This window comes from Onychostruthus taczanowskii, unplaced genomic scaffold (assembly GCF_017590055.1).
Source record: "Onychostruthus taczanowskii isolate IOZ18803 unplaced genomic scaffold, ASM1759005v1 scaffold126, whole genome shotgun sequence".
In the NCBI taxonomy this organism is placed as follows: Eukaryota; Metazoa; Chordata; class Aves; order Passeriformes; family Passeridae; genus Onychostruthus; species Onychostruthus taczanowskii.
In genome coordinates, this window is record NW_024498418.1 from 1336693 (window position 1) to 1355604 (window position 18912).

The 18912-nt window shown below is 53.0% G+C and overlaps 1 protein-coding gene and 1 long non-coding RNA gene across 2 annotated transcripts; both read left to right on the plus strand.

The window, feature by feature from the left end:
- The first annotated feature begins 5381 nt into the window (after window positions 1-5381).
- On the plus strand, window positions 5382-11177 carry LOC121331563 (BPI fold-containing family B member 4-like). Its single transcript, XM_041396111.1, has 11 exons — window positions 5382-5406; window positions 7083-7191; window positions 7462-7623; window positions 7713-8121; window positions 8552-8656; window positions 9121-9267; window positions 9534-9597; window positions 10233-10293; window positions 10880-10971; window positions 11068-11110; window positions 11164-11177. The coding sequence occupies exons 2-11, from the start codon at window positions 7098-7100 to the stop codon at window positions 11175-11177; spliced, it is 1191 nt and encodes a 396-aa protein (XP_041252045.1). The 5' UTR covers window positions 5382-5406; window positions 7083-7097.
- Window positions 11178-11586: 409 nt separating this feature from the next.
- LOC121331614 lies at window positions 11587-13596 on the plus strand. The gene is made up of 4 exons (XR_005952041.1): window positions 11587-11676; window positions 11773-11815; window positions 12519-12574; window positions 13459-13596. It is a non-coding gene; the product is annotated as an uncharacterized LOC121331614 (long non-coding RNA).
- The last annotated feature ends 5316 nt before the right edge of the window (window positions 13597-18912 follow it).

An 18912-nucleotide genomic window follows, 5' to 3' on the forward strand; every position in this document is an offset into this window, starting at 1 on the left:
AGGAGGAGCTGAGCAAAGCCAGCCTTGAAATTCAGGACAAGGTCAGGCAAAGAAAAAGATTTCAAAAAGTGGTACAAAATACTGTGAGCTTTGTTTTACCCCCAAACCTTATGATACACTCCAGTGAGCCAAGAAAAACATGGGAATAAATACAACAATAGTAGGAATGAAGTAATTCCAGTTTATATTTAGTGACTAGTCTGAAAAATCAGAAAATAGGTCATTATAGCAAAATGAAAACCCTTTTCTGAAAATCCATTCATTTAACATGGAAGTTTAAGGAGGTTTTGTGTCATGATATCCTTTTGAGGTTCTGGTTATTTTTATCATTATAAGGTTAAAACCGGGCCATTTTACTAAGAAAGGCCAGTGTGAGTCACTGATATAATTTCAGCCTTAATTTGCACAACTCACCTGAGGGTGAGGTGGGCTCAGGCTGGGCTGTAAAGGAGTAAAGTAAAGGAGTAAAGTAACGGAATAAAGTAAAGGAATTAAATAAAGGAGTTCTGAATGATGGTGGGTCACCAGTGCCACTCCTGGAAGACAGGGATCACTGGGGATCCTTTGGGATTGACATCCTCATACCAGCACCAGGATCAAACAGGAAAGGCAGGGGAATTGCACAGGGAAAGGGGAGAGCACCATGCTTGGGAAACCTCCCTCTCCGAACTGAGTAGTTTTGTTTATGTAATTAAAATTTCAGCTGGCCAGGCTCTTGGAAGGAGGAAGCTCTGGAAGTCCCGCAGGATTGCAGGGCAGAGGAGGCTCCTGGGGCTGCAGGGAAGGGCAGAGGAGGCTCCTGAGGTGGCCAAGGAAAGGCAGAGGAGGCTCCTGGGGCTGCAGGGAAGGGCAGAGGAGGCTCCTGGGGCTGCAGGGAAGGGCAGAGGAGGCTCCTGGGGCTGCAGGGAAGGGCAGAGGAGGCAGTGCCGGAGCCTTTGCCCGCAGAGGGTGCACGAACTGCGCTGCCGAGCCGCCGCTCCCGTCTCAGCCCATCCCTCGGCTGCGCTTGGAAGCCCAGCAGAAGCAGAAGAAAAAAACAAGGCAAAAGAACCAAGCCTCTGATGAAACTGGAAAGTAACTAACTTAAACAGGGAAATAAATGAGAAAATTCGTGTCTTTTGGCATTTCTGGTCTGACTGGCCTCTGGCTCGCCCAGCCCTGAGCATGGCTGTGTGCCAGCGGTGCAGCCCAGCCGTGCTTGGAGCTGTCACTCGCAGTGTCCCTCTTGCTGTCGCTGGAGCTGGCACTGCCCAGGTGTCCCTGCAGCTCCTGCCTGGCACGGCTGCTTACCTCAGCCCCCCATCGAGAGCCCTCAATGGCAAGGGGTGGGTCGGGCTGGGGCTGGTGCTGAGGCTGCTTGGTGGCATTAAAACCAGACTCCTGAGAGGGGGGTGATGGAGGAGTCCCCTGCTGGTGTGAGCCACCTCGCCATCAAGTTCTGCCAGCCCCAATCCATGCCCTGTGAATGGTAAATGTTCAGGGCATTTCCCTGTCACAGCTCTCCCTCCCTCTGTGCCTGGAGGTGACAGCCAAATCCATGCCCTGCGAATGGTAAATGTCCCAGGGCATTTCCCTGTCACAGCTCTCCCTCCCTCTGTGCCTGGAGGTGACAGCCACTCACAGCCGTGTCACAGGGCCAGTGGTGCTGGTCCCTGTGCACCCTCACACAGCCACAGGGAGTGGTGTGCTGTCCCAGAGATCTCAGGGCACGATTCTGTCCCGTGTGCCATGTTCACAGCTTATTTTAATGGATGTGGAGTGGGGGTCTTGTGAGACGTGAGCACGGAGTGTAGGAACCACTCAGCCTGAGATTTTCTCTGCTCGTTTGAGGAGACTATACACTAGCAGATAAAAGGCAGCAATAAATTTCCCATCGGCTATTTTGGGATGCAAATTACAGTTATCTCATGCAAAATCCAAGCAGAAACGATTCACTCTGCTGCTGCAATTGCCTTGCTCCGGGAGGTCTGTGCTCCACGCTATTCACAGGGAATTGTTTAACAAGACCCATTTACTTTGCAGCAGGTTGTTTTCATGGTGCTCCTTTATTTTTCCACAGCCTGCTCCCAATTGTGGATAATTTATTGGCAAGTGTCCTGAACAGACTTCTTCCTAATCTGGTAAGTCAGAAAAATAAAACGTTCCAGGAAGGAGCAGTGAGTCTGAAAAGATGTGGTGCAGATCCCAGCGGCATCACTGGCGCCTGGAGCAGGAGCAGAGCCACTGTCCCAGGGCTGCTGCATGCACCCAGTACCTTGGGATCAGTGGCACACACATTCCATGGCTCCACCAGCTTGGGAGAAGCTTCTCCTTCCTTCCCAATGCGAGGTCTGCCCAGATGCCGAGATCTCCTAATGATGTCCTGGACTGGGCTATGGTCTCATGGAATCCCTCCTCCTCCTGAACGCCCCAGGGTGTTTCTAGCCATCCCCCTTGGGCTCCTGGGTCTCCTCCCTTTTTGAGGAAAGAGAGGGTCAGACCCAGAGCAGGGCTACCATTCCAGGTGCCCAGTGCTCCCATGCCCAGGGAGAGCCTGGCAGAGCCAAGCAGGGCTGTGTGTCCTTCCCTGGCTCTGAACGTGGGTTCTCACTGACCTTCCCCAACTCTTGCAGCTCTTCCCAGTGCTCAGCATTGCCCTGGGACTTATCAGTGACCAGCTGGGACTCCTGAACTGTGAGCACACGGTGGGTCCCTCGCCTTGTCCTGCCTTGTGCCGTGTGTCACCCACTCCAGCTGAGGGAGGACTGGGACACCTTTCCCTCCCCTGCTCCACCCTGCCCCAGATCTGCCAGGAGCAGGGGTCTGCAGGAGCTCCCTGCCCAGAGCCCACTTGAAAGCCAGGCTCTTCTGGATGAAAAGGAACTTCATGTAGGGGAGGGGGATTTGCAGCTGAGTCCAGCAAGGAGCTGCTGATCCCTTCCTCTTCCCCCAGCACTGGTGTCCCTGGATTTGCTGGGCAGGATCCAGTACACCATTCCCAGCCTTCCCCTGGTAACTGGCCAGTTCTCGAGGTGGACTTGAATGTGATTCCTGCATCTTCTCCTTCCATCTGTGCACAGGGCTTGGGATATTTCCCTTAGCTTCATCAAGGTCTCCTTCAGCCATGTGCAGCTGGGCAGGGGGCTGTGGAAGCTGGCAGAGGTCCTGGCTTCGTGCCTTGTGCTCACCTCTGTCATGGGAGAGCACAGCAGGGTTTAGGTTTCACAAACTTTTGGAGAAGGAAGTGTCACGGGCCCTGCCTGGTGAGGCCGTGCGTGCAGCCATTCCGCAGCGAGGGAACGTCAAGCTGACCGTAAAGGCAAATATTGCAAACCTTTGGACCTGTGTTTCCTTCCCCTGTGCCCAGACTGTCACTGGGCGTGTGGCTGGAGGCCTGGTGGACTGTCCACGGGGAAAACCAGAGACTGTCCCCAGACCCCACGGGCCCCCACGCCACCCCTGCCACCCGCAGTGGACACCAGCTCCTCCCTCTGGGCCTCCTGATGAACTTCTTCAGCTGAGATACAGCTGTGCTGGGCTGCAGGAATTCAGGGTCAGACCTGTCCTGGGGAGCAGCACTGTGCAATTGCTGCATCAGTGGGCAACCTGCTCTGCAGCTCCTGGTTTGTGCTCCCACCAGCAGAAACTTTTCATTTTTGGGTGTTGCCAGATTCTCAAGGCATACCCTGAGCCACATGACTTGCTGATGGAAATTGCAGTCCCCCCAGCACCAGTGGTGACCTTAAGGACAAATACAGGTGTGATCCAGCTCACAGCTGCAGCAGAGGTGATGGTGATCCACCCAGGTGATGTCCCTCTGCCTTCTGAATAACGTGTATGAAGGAACAACCCATGCAGAAATTCCTTCCATAGTTTCCCCTCACCACAGGGCAGATTCCCCACAGATGGGAAACGCAGTTTCGCTGGTCTGCAGCCTGGTCAGAGGCTGGAGGAGCCACCCCAGCCCTGACCTCTTTGTTTGACCACAGAACACCTTGAGGAGACAGGAGCTGCACATAGAGGGGATGGAGTTTGGGGCTGAGACCTGGGAATAAGTTCAGCAGTGACCCCCCCTCCTGTGGCACTGTGCTGGGCTGGTTTGTGTCCCACAGGTGTGCTGGGAGAGGGGGTTCCCCTCCCTAAGCTGCTGAAAATTGATTTCCCTTTCCTGAGGATCCTGTGTGTCTCTCTACACCCAACATGGCACAACAGCAGCTTGGAGTTATCCTTGTAAATGTTGCATCCTGCCTGCATTCTTGAGCAGAAGGAGGACACGTGTGTTTTCCATGGAACATTGTGTTTCGAGCTCTTTTGTGGGTGCTCGGAAGGGTGTGGGTGTACTTTGCATTCTTGTGCTCAGGTTCAATAAAGTCCAGCCTTCTCTGCAGCCACAGCAGGTGCTCGAGCCTCTGGGGGTGGCCAGCTCTGGTGAAACCCCTGGGCTCAGGGCAGACCTCAGGTGGGAGGGCTGCAGTCCCCTTTGTCACCCCCAGCTCAGTCCCCTTTGTCACCCCCAGCTCAGGGGGTGCAGAGCTCTGCCAGAAAATGCTGTGTCAGACCCAAACATGTCAGACTCCTCAGGGCCTGGGCCCTAAGCTGTGGGGTATCTTGATCATGTTGGCACCCATCACACCCTCACCTGCCCTGGACGTTACTGGGCCTTTGTCCTGGGTGCACTTAGGGACCTGGGGGGAAAATCACCCAGCAATGCCCATGAACTCTACATGAACCACATGAAGCTTTTGCTAATTTAAGGCTCTAAAGCCACCCATTGCTCCTGGGGTGAGAGGGAGTAGCTGGGACAGCTGCAGCATCACTGCTTGTCCAGCCCAGATCCACCCTGAAACACACCTGGAACATCAGAATCAGGTTTTTCTGACATCTTTGATGTTCCTTTTCCTTTCCCCTCTATTTATTTCCATGTTTTCTTTTATCTGGTGTCTCTCAAGCCTCCTTTAAACTGTGGAGCTCTTTCTTGGACTCACAGCCAGCTTCTGCTTGCCTGTAGGGCACAGGCACTTTTCTCAGAGCAGATGCTGCACCACAAACCCACACTCTCTTTCGTTTGTTTTGCAATTTGTGAGGTTTCTGTATGTAATTAACTCATTGGGAGGTAATTGCTCACCTCTCACTCTCCTTGGACTCATTCTGCTGCATATGATGGTGCAGAGCTGTGCTGAACCAGCCCTGGGACACTCCCCAGAGCGGGTGGGCACCACGGCCAGGGTGAGGAGTGAGCTGCTGGCCAAACAACGTGTGGTGTTCAGGGGCAGGCTGGTGCAGGGGTCACACTTCACAGCCAGCAAAAGGGAACTGTCCCTGCTCCATCCTTCCCTTGGCTTTCCTCATTCCTGCAGCTCGGGTTATAAAAGCAGCTGCCAGCAGCCGTGACCATGGGCAGCTCCACCTCGACATCAAAGGGTCCAGGTAAGTGGCACTGAAGGACCTTGGCCACCGTGCCAGCTCCATCAGGCGACCTACAGCACAGAAAAACTCAGCTTGAAAAGCAGGAATTTTAATGATGCTTTCCTTTGATTTCTGTAGCAGCATTTAATCATTTATGAAAATTAATTTTTAAAGCTAGCAGAGCTCTTGCTTGTTAAATTCCACGTTTATTCCTGTTGTTGTTAAGTTTGTGATAATGACTAAGCTGGCAGAAAGGACTGGGAGTTTTTTCATGATCTTGGTGACCAGAATTCAGAGCAATTTTCAGCTCTCCAGACCTCATCTCAGCTGGTGTAAAATAAGTGTTTATCTGCAAAGCCAGACGTGCCTTTTGCATGTGCAAGACGCTTGGCTCACTGAAACGTGCATGACCGAGGAGCAGCACCCTGGTAGATATTGTTAATAACTGCAGAGATAGGTGCCTGCATGGTCACGTATTCTCTAAGAGCTCTTCTAAGAGCCCTGACATCCATTCTGGTACCCTTTTGCAATGCTGCACACGTCTTTCAGAGCCCCTCCAACAAATCCCACTGATTTTATTTGACACGATTTTCAATAGAAGCTGCTCGAGTCTCTCTCCTTCTCCCCTGTTCAATAATCACAGCTACAGGAGCTGTGCATCATTACGTGCTGATCAAAGGGAAAATGTAAAAGACAGTCGAGTGAATTAAAGTCTAATTTAATTGTGCTGAGAACTGTCATAGAGGGATTTTTTTAAGGTATCTGGAAGAGATAAAGGAGTTGTTCAGTCTGACCTAAATAATGTTATTTCTCAGTGCTGAACCTCTGCAATCTGCACCCTGTACATTGTTTTTCTCAGAAGGGACAAGCTGAGGTGTCTGTTCAGGACACGGGCTGTCCAGGAAAATGCTCCTAGAGCTGGGACCCCTGGCAGTGCTGCAAAGAGACCATTTTCTCATTTCTTTGCAAACACCTTTCCATGCATAAACAAACACTCCCCAGCCTGAGCTGTCACCCTGAGAAGCCCAGCTCGGGCAGGAACGGAAGGTCCTTGAAGGTACTTTCTTTTGGCTGGGGGTAGATCAAACACAGGGAAAAGAGACTCTTTTCACAGCTTGAGTGGAGCAAGATGAGAAAAACAAACAACCTGCCCACGGGAAAGTGAGTCTGATTCTGGCCATGCTTTGAGCTTTAATAACACAGGGTGCTCTTCACAGCAGGCAGAAGGACACGACTGTGACACTCGTCATTTTTTATTTGGCTGTGCACCTGCGAGTGTTCCTCTTTCAGGGCCATTTCAGAGTGGTTGGAAGCCATCTGTCTCTCTCAGTACAAGGTCCTCCTGCCTCATCTCCATCCCTCTTCCTGTCTTAAAATGGCATTTTCACTTCCCTGCAGTGTCAGGCACCCAGCTCTGCAGGGGGGGAGCACAGTCAGGCATGGAGCCATCGATGGCTCTGGAGCAGTGTGGCACTGGGCTTCAGCTGCTCCCTGGCAACCTGAAGTGGGAAAAGGGGGCTGCAGGTCTGGGCTGACCTCCTGGGATGAGTGGCATGGTGTCTGGAGGCTGTATGTCCAGGAGGAAGCTCCCCACCAGCCCAGAGCAATGCACATGAAGGATGGAGAGCTGCACCAGTGCCCAGGCTGTCAATACCCATGTGAAACTGGTGCTTGGGCTGATGTGGGTCTTCACACAGGTGCTGTGCCAGGACATGCCACCCTTCTGGTGTCTCATCTTTCTTGGGGGCCTCCTGCCCTCCTCCCAGGGCCTCCTCAACCTGCTGAACCCAGCACAACCCAGCGGTGGTGAGTTCAGATATTTTCTGTGTTTCCAGGGGAGAGTCACTGCAGAGTTCTGTGCCATTTCGAGCTCATGGCACATCCCTCTGCTCATCAGGGAGCTGCCTCCTGGCAGGCCCGTCTCCATGAGGAACCCAGCTTTGTTCAAGGATGCTCAGGGCTCCCTGGGAGAGCTCACCAGCAGGGCACCCTGAGGTGGCCAAACCAACCTTCCCTGTCAATGAAATCCTCCCAAGAGTGGAAATCCAGTCAGTAACTGGGACTCTCTTGGTGCAGGCCTGCTTGGCACTGGTCTCATTGGTGGAAAAAGTGGGTTGCCTGGCACAGATGCTCTTGGTGAAGGAGGGCTGCTTGGCACTGGCCTCCTGGGCAAAGGAAGTCCCCTTGGTGCAGGAAATGAACCCAGCGCAGCTGCAGTCCTTGGCACAGGCCTCCTAGGTGAGAAAACCTGGCACAGGGAGGGTTTGGGAGAGGAGGGTTTGTGGGTGGTAGAGGACAGGAGAGTAAGGAAGTCCTGGCTGTTGCAGGAGGACAGCCTGGCAGCAGTGGGCTGCTCGGCACAGGAATCCTTGGTGGAGAAGGACTTGGCACAGGAATCCTTGGTGGAGAAGGACTTGGCACAGGAATCCTTGGTGGAGAAGGACTTGGCACAGGAATCCTTGGTGGGAAAGGCCTTGCAACAGGCCTCCTTGGTGGGGAAGGACTTGGCAATGGTCTCCTCAACAATGGTCTCCTTGGCAATGGCCTCCTTGGCAATAACAGCCTTCTTGGAGAGGCAGGTCTGCTTGGCACAGGGCTGCTTGGAAAAGGAGGTCTCCTAGGCAATGGAAGTCTGCTTGGACTTGATGGTCTTCTGGGTGAAGCAGGAGGACTGCTGGGTGCAGCAGGAGGACTGTTGGGTGGCGGAGCCCCCCAGAAGATGACACGCTACGCCTGGTGAGTCAGAAGCCCCGTGGTGGGGCTCCCTGCAGGGTGGCCCATGATATCCAGGGGATCAGACCCTCCCTCTCATACAAACCACGAGTCCTGGGCTCACAGCTCACATGAGAATCTGAGACAGGGGAAATTCCAACCAGGAATGGGAAAATTACCTGTGGGAGTGGTGTGACACTGCCATGGGCCACAGAGAAGGTGGGGCAATCTCCACCCATGGAGATGGCTGAGACTCAGGAGGACACAGCCTTGAGAAACCTGACCATGCTTTAAGATTGGCTGTTTGCAGAGTGGGAATTGGTCCTTCCCCTCCTTCGCTTTTACCTGGGAATATCCACAGGTCAAATGATGAGCAGGAAGAGGTGGGACTGTAGGATCTGCTCCTGCTGATCCTGCCATCTCAGGGTGGGTTTGCCTTGGTGTCAACCCCCAGGCTGAAGGTGCTGAACCTCGAGAACGCCCGAGTGTCATGGAAGGTCTTTCGTGGTTCTGAGCTTGTGCTGAACCTGTACTCGAAGCTGGTGCTCCGCTTTCCAGGGTGAGTGAGGCTAGAGAGTGAGGCCATGGGGACCTGAGGGTGCTGGGGAGGGTGGGACACTCCTGGGTGCTGGACAAACATCCCCAAACACTGAGCAACAGGCAGGTGAGGAAAGCTGTGCTGCTGACTCCCGTTAGAACCATTTCCAGCTGTCCTCACTCCACAGACGCTCACCATCCATGGAAGTGTTCAAAAAACTTCTGGATATGGCTGTTGAGGTCATGGTTTAGTGAACATGGCTGTGCTGCTGGGTTGATAATTGGGCTTCTTGATCTTAGGGGGAAATTCCAGCCTGAACAATTCTATGGTTCTGTGATCTGCTACAGGACAAGGAGCCTGAGGGCAGCCCCAGACCTGAAGCACTGTCCCAGCCGAGGCTGTGCTTGCAGCTCAACCACAGGCACCAGTCTCCAGTGCTGCTTTGGCTTCCTCCATAACCTTCCACGCCACTCCCTCTTTTCCAGGATTTTTCAGTTTCTGAGTGGATCCTCAGTAGAAGCAAACATCACATCACACATTGCCCTGACCCAGGACTCCCCTGGTGACCTCAAGTTGGTGCTTAAGGATTGCAGCAACCTCCTTGGTGGCTTCAGTGTCAGCCTGCGGAAAGGGTGAGCGTGGGGGTCAGGGGGGCAGAACTTCAGTCTCAAATCTGGGTACGGATTGACAGCACAACAAGCAGATTTTGGGATTCAGATAACAAAGTCCTGAGCATCTGTAATTCCTGCTGAAGCCTGGGGGAGCTCTGGGCTTGCAGCATCTCTTATCAGAGAAGAGGAGGGGGCTCCTCTACAGAGGAGCTTAGTTCTTTCTTGATGTCAAGTCCTGGGTTTTGACAACTTCCCTGGTAGCTTTTGTCTGTCTTTTCCCTCCCCAGTCTCCTCACAAATCTGGTGAGCAGCTTGCTGAACAAGTCTCTTAAGTCCCTTGTCCCTGCACTGGTGAGTGTCTGAATATTCTTTGCTGTGAAGCTGAATTTCAGCTGCAGTCAGTGCTCCTGCCAGAACTGCCTGGTAGATTTACACACACACACACAATCACAGAACAGTTTGGATTGGAAAGGACCTCAAAGGTTAGTTAGTTCCAATCCCCCTGCCCTTGGCAGGGACAATATATATTATATATCTAAATATATATATATATATACACACACATACATACAGAGTATGTATTTGTGCATGCAGAGATACATGCCTGCAGCCCATAAGTGAGTTACACAAAATTGCTTGATCTTCTTTACAGTCAGAATTTATTTGCTAGGAGTAATTTCAATTTCAACATGTGATATTATCAGGTAATTTTTACTCAGCTGCTCCCTGTGGGGGTGAAAAGAAGCAACAGCCCAGTTTAGAGCAAAGTGGCCTTTTTTACCTTGTTCAGTAGAACCTGTGCCATTTTGAGAAGGGGGCTGAACAAATCATACAGCTCTTTTTCCATGGAATAACTATGAGCTAGGATGAAATCAGGATGTGTGTCCCATCCTGATTTAAATCTGTGAAACCCAAGTGGTACTGGGGAACGTGCTGCTGCACCCACTGTGTTCTCACTAAGACTGTGCTGCTTGTTGCCATTGCAGCTCTGCCCAGTAGTGAACATGTGGGTCAGCATCATCAACATTAACCTGCAATTCCTCAACCGTAAGTCATTACATCTTCTTTCCTACATTAAGTTTTAGAATGACCCTTGGTGTTTGTGTGTCTGGCCACCTCCACGGGCAGCAGGTGTCCTCAGGAGAGCTGGAGCTGTGCAAGCAGGGCTCTCTGCATGGGGGTGGCACAGTCCTGGCTCACCACCACTGCCAGACACCACAGTCCTGCTCTTCTTACAGGTGTTTTTCTAACCAGGGCTAGACCCAAGCTGCTGCCAAGAGTTGGCTGTGCCAGGACTGCCAGGTGCAGCCCCACAGAGCCAGAGGGTTTCCCCTCCCCAGCTCTGTCCATGTCAAACCTCACACACAATTGCTGCTTCACTGAAAGCAGATCTGTTGCCCCCAACATTTCCCTTGTGATGGGATCTGCACCTGTGAGCTCCAGGGTAGCAGCTTTCGTGGGAACATTTGAACCCCAGGGAGTTTGTGATCCATAGGGAGGACAAGGAGTTTTTCCTGGCAGGCTGGGCAGGACAGTGCTCTGCCAGCCTCTGCCAGGTGGGCACAGGGCTCCAGCAGGCTCAGTGACCCACACACAGCTGTGCCCAGCCCTGATGGCCTCTCCCTCTCCCCAGGCGTCATCTCCTTGGGGCTTCTGGGGAAAATCTACTCTGCCCTCTCCAAACTGCCAGTGACATCTGAGCACTACGTGGAGCTGGATCTGCAGGTAGAGCCATGTCCCATCCTGTTCTCCATCCCATGCCCCCACACTGCTGCCCTCCCTCCACATTCCCATGCTCTAACACCCCCTTGTTCTTTGCAGAATTCCCCTTTCCCAAGCACCTTCATCGACTGGCTCCTTCAGAGTAAGTCCAGCCCCAGTGCTGCTGTGGGATCCCCACTGGTGTCTGTGAGCCAGAACAGGGCAGCTGAAATGGGGGACACAGTCCTGGGGAGTGGCCTAGAGTGGGGAGGGTCCTTGTGGCTCTGGGGTGCAGCCAGAGCTGCCAGGGGCAGTGCATCTCTGAACAGTCCCACAGAGCACTTGTACCTCTCAGGGCACAGCAGTGCTGGGGGTGGTTGGGGTCCCTGGTCCTCAGAGACGGCCCCCAGCTCAGATGTGAGCAGCTTTGCCCCTGTGCAGTGGCAGGTCTGGAATACAGTAGCAAGAGAAAGTCTGTGCACTCCTACTTGTGCCCTGCACAGCCCTGGAAAAGTCACTTCCCTTGCTGGGCAGGACAGTGCTCTCCCAGCCTCTGCCAGGTGGGCACAGGGCTCCAGCAGGCTCAGTGACCCACACACAGCTGTGCCCAGCCCTGATGGCCTCTCCCTCTCCCCAGGCGTCATCTCCTTGGGGCTTCTGGGGAAAATCTACTCTGCCCTCTCCAAACTGCCAGTGACATCTGAGCACTACGTGGAGCTGGATCTGCAGGTAGAGCCATGTCCCATCCTGTTCTCCATCCCATGCCCCCACACTGCTGCCCTCCCTCCACATTCCCATGCTCTAACACCCCCTTGTTCTTTGCAGAATTCCCCTTTCCCAAGCACCTTCATCGACTGGCTCCTTCAGAGTAAGTCCAGCCCCAGTGCTGCCGTGGGATCCCCACTGGTCTCTGTGAGCCAGAACAGGGCAGCTGAAATGGGGGACACAGTCCTGGGGAGTGGCCTAGAGTGGGGAGGGTCCTTGTGGCTCTGGGGTGCAGCCAGAGCTGCCAGGGGCAGTGCATCTCTGAACAGTCCCACAGAGCACTTGTACCTCTCAGCAGTGCTGGGGGTGGTTGGGGGTCCCTGGTCCTCAGAGACGGCCCCCAGCTCAGATGTGAGCAGCTTTGCCCCTGTGCAGTGGCAGGTCTGGAATACAGTAGCAAGAGAAAGTCTGTGCACTCCTACTTGTGCCCTGCACAGCCCTGGAAAAGTCACTTCACCTCTTATAAAAGGATTTAATAATATTTGCTTAATAAGAGTGAATAATGGTCCTCAGGATGCTGCAAGGATTAATTAATATTTGCAGAGGTGATTGGAAGAGCTTTCAGCTTCATATGCATGGAAAGTTAATATATAGGGAAGGGAAGGAAGAGTTGGAAGTCTTCCCAGCTTCCCCAGAGCCGTATTCCTGAGGGCACTAAATCATCTCAGCCCATAAAGCTGGGGCCTCTCAGGCCACTGGTACTTCAGGCACTGCTGAGCCTGTTCCCGTGCTGGGGGACACCAGGGACTGTCAGGCTTTGGGCACCTGGAGAAGGGCGTGCACTGACCTGGCTGTGTCTCCCCCAGCTGCAGGTGTCAATCCCAGGATCAATCCATAGCTGCAGGACTGACAGAGCCCTGGGGTAAGGAGGACTGGCTGGCTGGGCCTGGCTCAGAGCTCTGCTGCCAATTGTGCCAGAACCTGGGCTGGGCGAGAAGAGTCCGGACCCTGCTGCCTGGTAGTGGGAGGTGACAGGGGTAGCACGGGGCTGCCTAAAAAGCTCCACTCTGGTATCCCTCCAGGTCCCCCTGCAGGTGATTCTCAAGGAGGAGCAGGAGGGAAGGGAGGAAAACAACTCAGTAGGTGGAGAATAGACATGAAAATGGAGAAACCCAACCAAGAAAAGTCTTTCTTCTATTCTACATTTCAGCCTTCTCAGATTTTGGTGTCTCTGTCCAGCCTAGAGTTATCTGTGCCAATGATAATCTGTGCCAATAGCGATATGTCGATAATTAGCCACACTGATAATTAGCTACATCAGTGATCAGCCATGTTGATGACACTGTGACTGGAGGCAGGAGCCCCTCTGTGTTCCTCCTGGTGTCCCTCCTGTCATGGCCACAAACCACTTGTTCTGGCGCTCACTGATGCAGGGATGACCTGGATCCCCTGGTTTTCCCTCACGCCCCTCCCAGCTTCACTTGGGCTGGGGTTTAGGCCAGGAATAGCTCAGCACAGAGGGGACATTCCAGGTGCTGGATGCAGACCGTCAGGCAGGGCTTTGGTTCCCTCAGGAATTTCAGGAGACTGCACCAACTGCCCAAATCCTTCTGAGAAGGGAAGAGAGAAAAGGGATGAATTCAGTGAGCTGTAAACACTTTGTCTTTGCTCTCCTTCTGCTTCTTGATTGGCTTACTATTTCAAAAGGGATTTTTGCTGTTTCCAGTGATTTCATACTGTTAAAAAGAGGCAAAAAAGCCCCCAGCCTAATCCAGGCGCACACTCAGCCTATTTGTTCCCAAACAGCAACGCTTTGAACTGATCAGAGTGAATGCTATCCTGCCTTGTAATCTCCAAGTGGATTTGGACGTGCTGCATTGTGGGTGAGGTGGATTTGAGGCAGATTCACACCCTTCTGTTACTCCTTACAATAAAAATGATTTTTCTTCATCTGCATTCAGCACGTGACTTGGTTCCTTTCCAAACTGCCAAAGGATTTTTGCATTTGCAAGGGTTTTGTTATTTATCTCTCCCATCAGCTACAGGAGTAACTCACATGTGAGGAATATTGAATAGGTGAGTCTGCTGGAAAGGTGGGGAACCACAGGGGCTGCAGCCCCAGAGCCAGGCCTGAGTGAAGCCCAAACCCTGCCCAGGCTGCTGGACCCCCACTCTTACAGTTTAAAGTAGCTACAGAAACATGGTCAATGTGGCAAATAAATATTCCCCTCATTTGTATTTATGCAGATTTATTCTGCCCCTGTCCCTGAGCTGCTGGTTCTTTTAGTGTGTATTCCTGGTCCTGCCTGTTGCCAGTGAGCTGGGGGCTGTTTGACATGGACAAACACATCCCTGGGGCCCCAGGGAGACAGCTCCCCCCTAGGCTGGGCTGGGACCCCCAGGACCCCAGGGAGAGCAGTGGCAGTATCCAGCAAGCTCTTGGGCACAGGAGCTTGCTCCTGGCTGCATTGGCATTAAAACCCCATGCCAGTGCTGGCTGTGCCACAGCCCTGGAGCTGAATGGCTGCATGGTGAGAGGGGCCAGGGACAGATGCCCAAGCCCTGCAGCCTCCAGATCCACTGGCACAGTACCATGTGCCACCAGCCATTTCCACATTGGCTCTTCTGGGCATTCCTGGTGGGCAGCACCCACACCCTTCTCTGCCTCTGTCCAGCGTGGGTCTCTCTGCTCCTGCCTAGGGCCCCAGAGCCCCATCCAACAGGCACAGGGGAGTTCTGGTGCTGTTAGCTGAGAGTTTGCAGCCAGCATCCTCCTGGTACCACGCTGCCAGGGCCAGGGATCCTGCTCACATCTTCTGGGTAGCAAAATGCTCCCTTGAAAACCTTGGAGGTTCTCACTGCCCTTTTCCCAAGGTAATGGGGTGGCTGATGTGTCACCAGTGCCACAGGACCACAGCCCAGCCTCTCCTGCTGCTCCTTCAGTCCCTTTGCCTCACTATTGTGAGTGAGCAGTACCCCAAGCATCCAATGCCACCGTGCCCTGCCAATGAATGGCAGAGGTAACAATGCTAATGAGATGTGGGCACTGGGCACGTCTGGGCTGCACCCAGAGCACCTCGCTCTGGCTGCAGTCACACCCACACCGGGGGGCTCAGGGAATGGATCTTGGTGCTGATGATCTGTGTGTGCTCAGAGTGTGAAGATGAAGGGCAGATGCTGGGTGCCCTTTGATGACAGTGGCAGAGCTCTGTCACACGAGGACAGGATGGGTGGCAGTGTTTGGCCCAAGCTATTGAATCCGTAACGCCTCATTGGGCACCTTCAGTTTCCAGTTCCTAAGGAAACAGGAGGAGGAGGATAAAGGAACGTGCCAAGCCCCCTTCTAGGCTCACTTGCTGTGAATGATTGCAAAAATAGGTGTAAATATTTCCTCAGTAACCCTAGAGCCAAAATGCCAAACCCCAAACCTCTCCAAGTGACACAGTGCCACCAGGCTGGGTCCCACCTCTGCTGCCAGAGAGGCAAAGGTGGGCAGCCACCGGCCACTGTGAGCCCTGTGGGGACAGCAGCAGCACCTGCACTGCTCTGACCCACCAATATGAGTAACAACAATGCCATGGGGGATGTCCCTGCTGCTGGCACCACCCAGCCCCAGTGTGCCAGGACAGGTGACCCTGGAACAGCTCAGATCTTTGCCAGATCTGGCTGCAAGGGCACTGATGGAGTTTCTCCTGAGGTTCCTCTCACCCTACTGGGTTGCCTTGTGGAGTGTGGTCTGAGCCTCTCCCAGGTTTCTGCACCCAGTGACACCTGTCTGCTGTGCAGAGCATCCCAGGGGTACTGTCAGCATTGCCGCTGCTGTGCTGGCTGCTGAGCATGGGATAGGGAAAGCTTTGCCACCAACACTGTAAGGGATTTTCAAAATGGAGTTTGGATAAGAAGAATCTTCTTCTTTGATAAGAAGATTCTTCTTTGCAGAAGAATCTTCCCCTTTAATGAAATGTCAGAATGTTTTCCATTTTTAATGGAAAGCTGGTTGTGGAACTGCCTCCTGTTTGGTTCTAATAGCTTCAAACAAAGCCTCCTACTATTCATTTTTTAAACTTCCTGTAGTTAAATTACAGAAAGACCACATTAAAAAAAAAAAAAAAAAAAAAAAAAAAAGAAGGAACAGATTAAAAGACACTAAATAACCCAAAGAGAAGGGAGCACCTTGTTTAGGCTCAAAACCCCATAATCAGCCTGACCAAAAGTGAATCTCATTTCTGTTCCCCTCACTGTCCTGATGGATGCAGGAAGGGGAGGAGGACAATCTTTTCTGGCTGTTCATTTTCACAGCAGTGTGCTGAATATTAATCACTCTCAAACCCTTGCTGGAGGCACTGCTGCAAATTGCCCATCCTGCAGCCACTCTGTAATTCCTACATGGGAGTCACAGCCAGGACGGGCGAGGGATCCCACAATGGCCTCACTCTGTAAGGGGCAAACACACCCCCAGCAGTGTCCCTGACAGCTCCATTAGCCATGCCACTGTGCATCAGGCAGTTGTCATCCCTGGGTTTGCTCTCCAGGAATTAAGACACCTTTCTCCTCCTCCTTAATGCAAGAAGTAAATGTAGGGCAGCGAGGTTGAGATTTGGGTGTTTTCAACACTGATGGACTTTGCTTTTGACACCCTTGGAGACATAATCAGAAAGCCCTGCCTTGTCCTTGTGCTGACAGCCCTCCCTATCCTCAGGCTGGCCACCCTGCCTGTCCCCAGGCTGGCAGTACTTCCAGCTCCACATTCCTGGTGGCAGTGGCAGCTGCCCCAGACTGGCTGCTGGGGAAGGTGGCTTGGGCCCAGCAGGAAGAGGGACCCTGGGCAGGGCCCCCTTGAAATAATGTGAAATAATTCCCTTTCACATTTCCTAGTGGCAGCTCTGCTGAAGGGGAAGAGCCCCTGCCAGGCACACAAAGCACAGAAAGCAGTCCTCTGTTTTTCACAGATACAGCTGTCCAAAGGAATTGCAGCACCTTCGCCTCACAGGAGGCATTTTAATTACTCTATTGACTCCTGCTCCTGAGAGCCCCAGGCGTGTCAGAGCTCAGGCTGGGATCAGAGGGATGCAGAGAGACAGGGAGGGAATGCATGACCATCCCTGACAGCCCAGTGGAGCCCCACTGCCACCCCATCACAGTCCCAGTGCCCTGCCCTGCACAGCAAGGAGTGCTGGGCCATTCCTCGCTGTCTCTGACCAGCATCACACCATTTTCATGTCTCTGATCCGTGTCTGACTGTTAAATAACTCAGCAGCAGGGAAAAAAATACTTGAAAAAATATCTGGAAGATATAGAGCCATTAATGAAAAACATCAGAAAATAGATATCAAGTAATGACACCACGATGAGAGCTTATTAATAGGAAAGGCTAAAGATAAAACTAATTTAAACCTGATGAGACAAGACATCTCATCTTCAGGAGAATGAGAAGTCAATAGTTGTCTGTCAGTAAAGGAAATAAATTGCTCACAAGGGAGGAGGGAAAGCCACAGGACTGCTGGGCCCCAGAGAGCAGCAGTGCCTGTGACAGACTGTGAGATACCCTCTGAATTCACAAACCCCACAGCTCGGAGCTGCCACTCACCACCTGTCATTGCCATGCAGGTCACAGCCCAGCAGCGCTCCGGGGAGGCACAGGGACATGGAGGGAGGCTGGGGACAGACAATGCCAACCTGGGGGGGCTGCAGAGCAGCTTGGGGCTGGTTTGGGGGTGCAGCAAGCAACGGCAATGGAGAGCTCATTGCATTTCCAGCACAGCACAGAGTTCACCATCGGCTGCAGAGGAGCCTGCAGGAGCAGCTGTACCTGCCCTGCCAGAACCCAACCACTGCCAGTTTCAGAAAGGAGTGAACAGTTGAACTGGTTTTAGAAGTGGAAAACAGTTTGGAAAGCTCTTTATGTTGCATTAAATCCCAAAGCTCTGTGCAAAGAGCTGGCTTCAGAAACGGTGATGAAAAACTGCTGAAGGAAAACTCCCTGCATCCCCAGCCCACAGCAGTCCCAGAGCAGGGAGAAGGAGAAGGCCTGGGGGAATGGCTGGCAGGCACATGGAGCCTGTCTGCTGAAGTGAAAAGCCATGAGAAAAGAGGAGGAAGGCATTTCCCCTGGCACAGCCTGGCAGGCTCCAGCTGGCATCTCTCAGAGGCAATGCCTTGTCACCTGCCATCCCCCAGCAGAGCCAGGCTCCAGCTGACCTAAAGCAAACTGTGCTTACAGGCTTCCATCAGGGAAAACGTCCATCCTTCCCTCCACCAGCACCATGACGTGCAGAGGGAACACAGACTGCAGAGCTCAAGGGGTTCTGGAGGAGGATGTGATACACCACGGCCAGCTCTGGCACTGGGAAAAGCCTGACTGCTCTGCCCAAGCTGCTTCAAAAGTCTTGGAGAAGGGAGCAAATTTGGGCAGGTGAGTGTAGGCAGTGATGGGAATCAATTTTGAGGCTGTCCTTAGGCCAACAAAAGCCAGAGCTGAGCAGGGGCTGTGAGCACCTACTGCTGTCTGTCCCTCCACTCCCTGAGCACAGCCAAGACCTGAGGACAAACAAGTTTGTTCTCTGATGGGGGCCAGGGGAACAAACGGGCTCTTGTTCTCCCTGACAGCAACCTTTCTGCCAGGTGAAGCTATTTGTGCGTGCTGGTGATGTCCAGCCCCACCCACACCCTGCCAGCAGAAAGGAAAGTGCAGGCTGTGATTTACGAAATTCAGGTGTCAGGAGACACCCTCAGGGCACGGCTGCTGTTGGAAAGTAAATGTCATCCCAGCACTTCAGGTCTGTACTGGGAAACCTGATCTGCCAAAAGCCTCCTTAGGTGTTTGCCCATGGGTGTAACTGGGGCAGGACTGACTGTAAGGGCACAACTTGGACCTGCAGAAGGCACAGGTGTACATCAGGGAGATGGGAGGTCCGGCAGGGTTCAGGGCTCTCGTCCCTGCTCCGGGTGGGAACAGAAACGTGCAAGAACACAAACGAGGTAGGAGTCCAGCTTTCCTAACAGCTGGATTTAGGCAGCAAACCTGACAAGTGACACAGAACCTGCATCCCACCTCCAGGCCTCAAGAAAAACAACACATTCCTTCTTCCACGCAGTGCCAAAGGACTGACTCAGCCTCCAAGGTCACCGTAAGCACTTCCTAATGGATGCTTTGCTGCCTTAAAACCTCGGTCTTCATTCCCGAGGCCTATAAAAACTAAGGAGGCGAAGCAAATGGTGAGTGCTATGGCTCCCCAGGGAGCCCGTGCAGTGAGCATTATC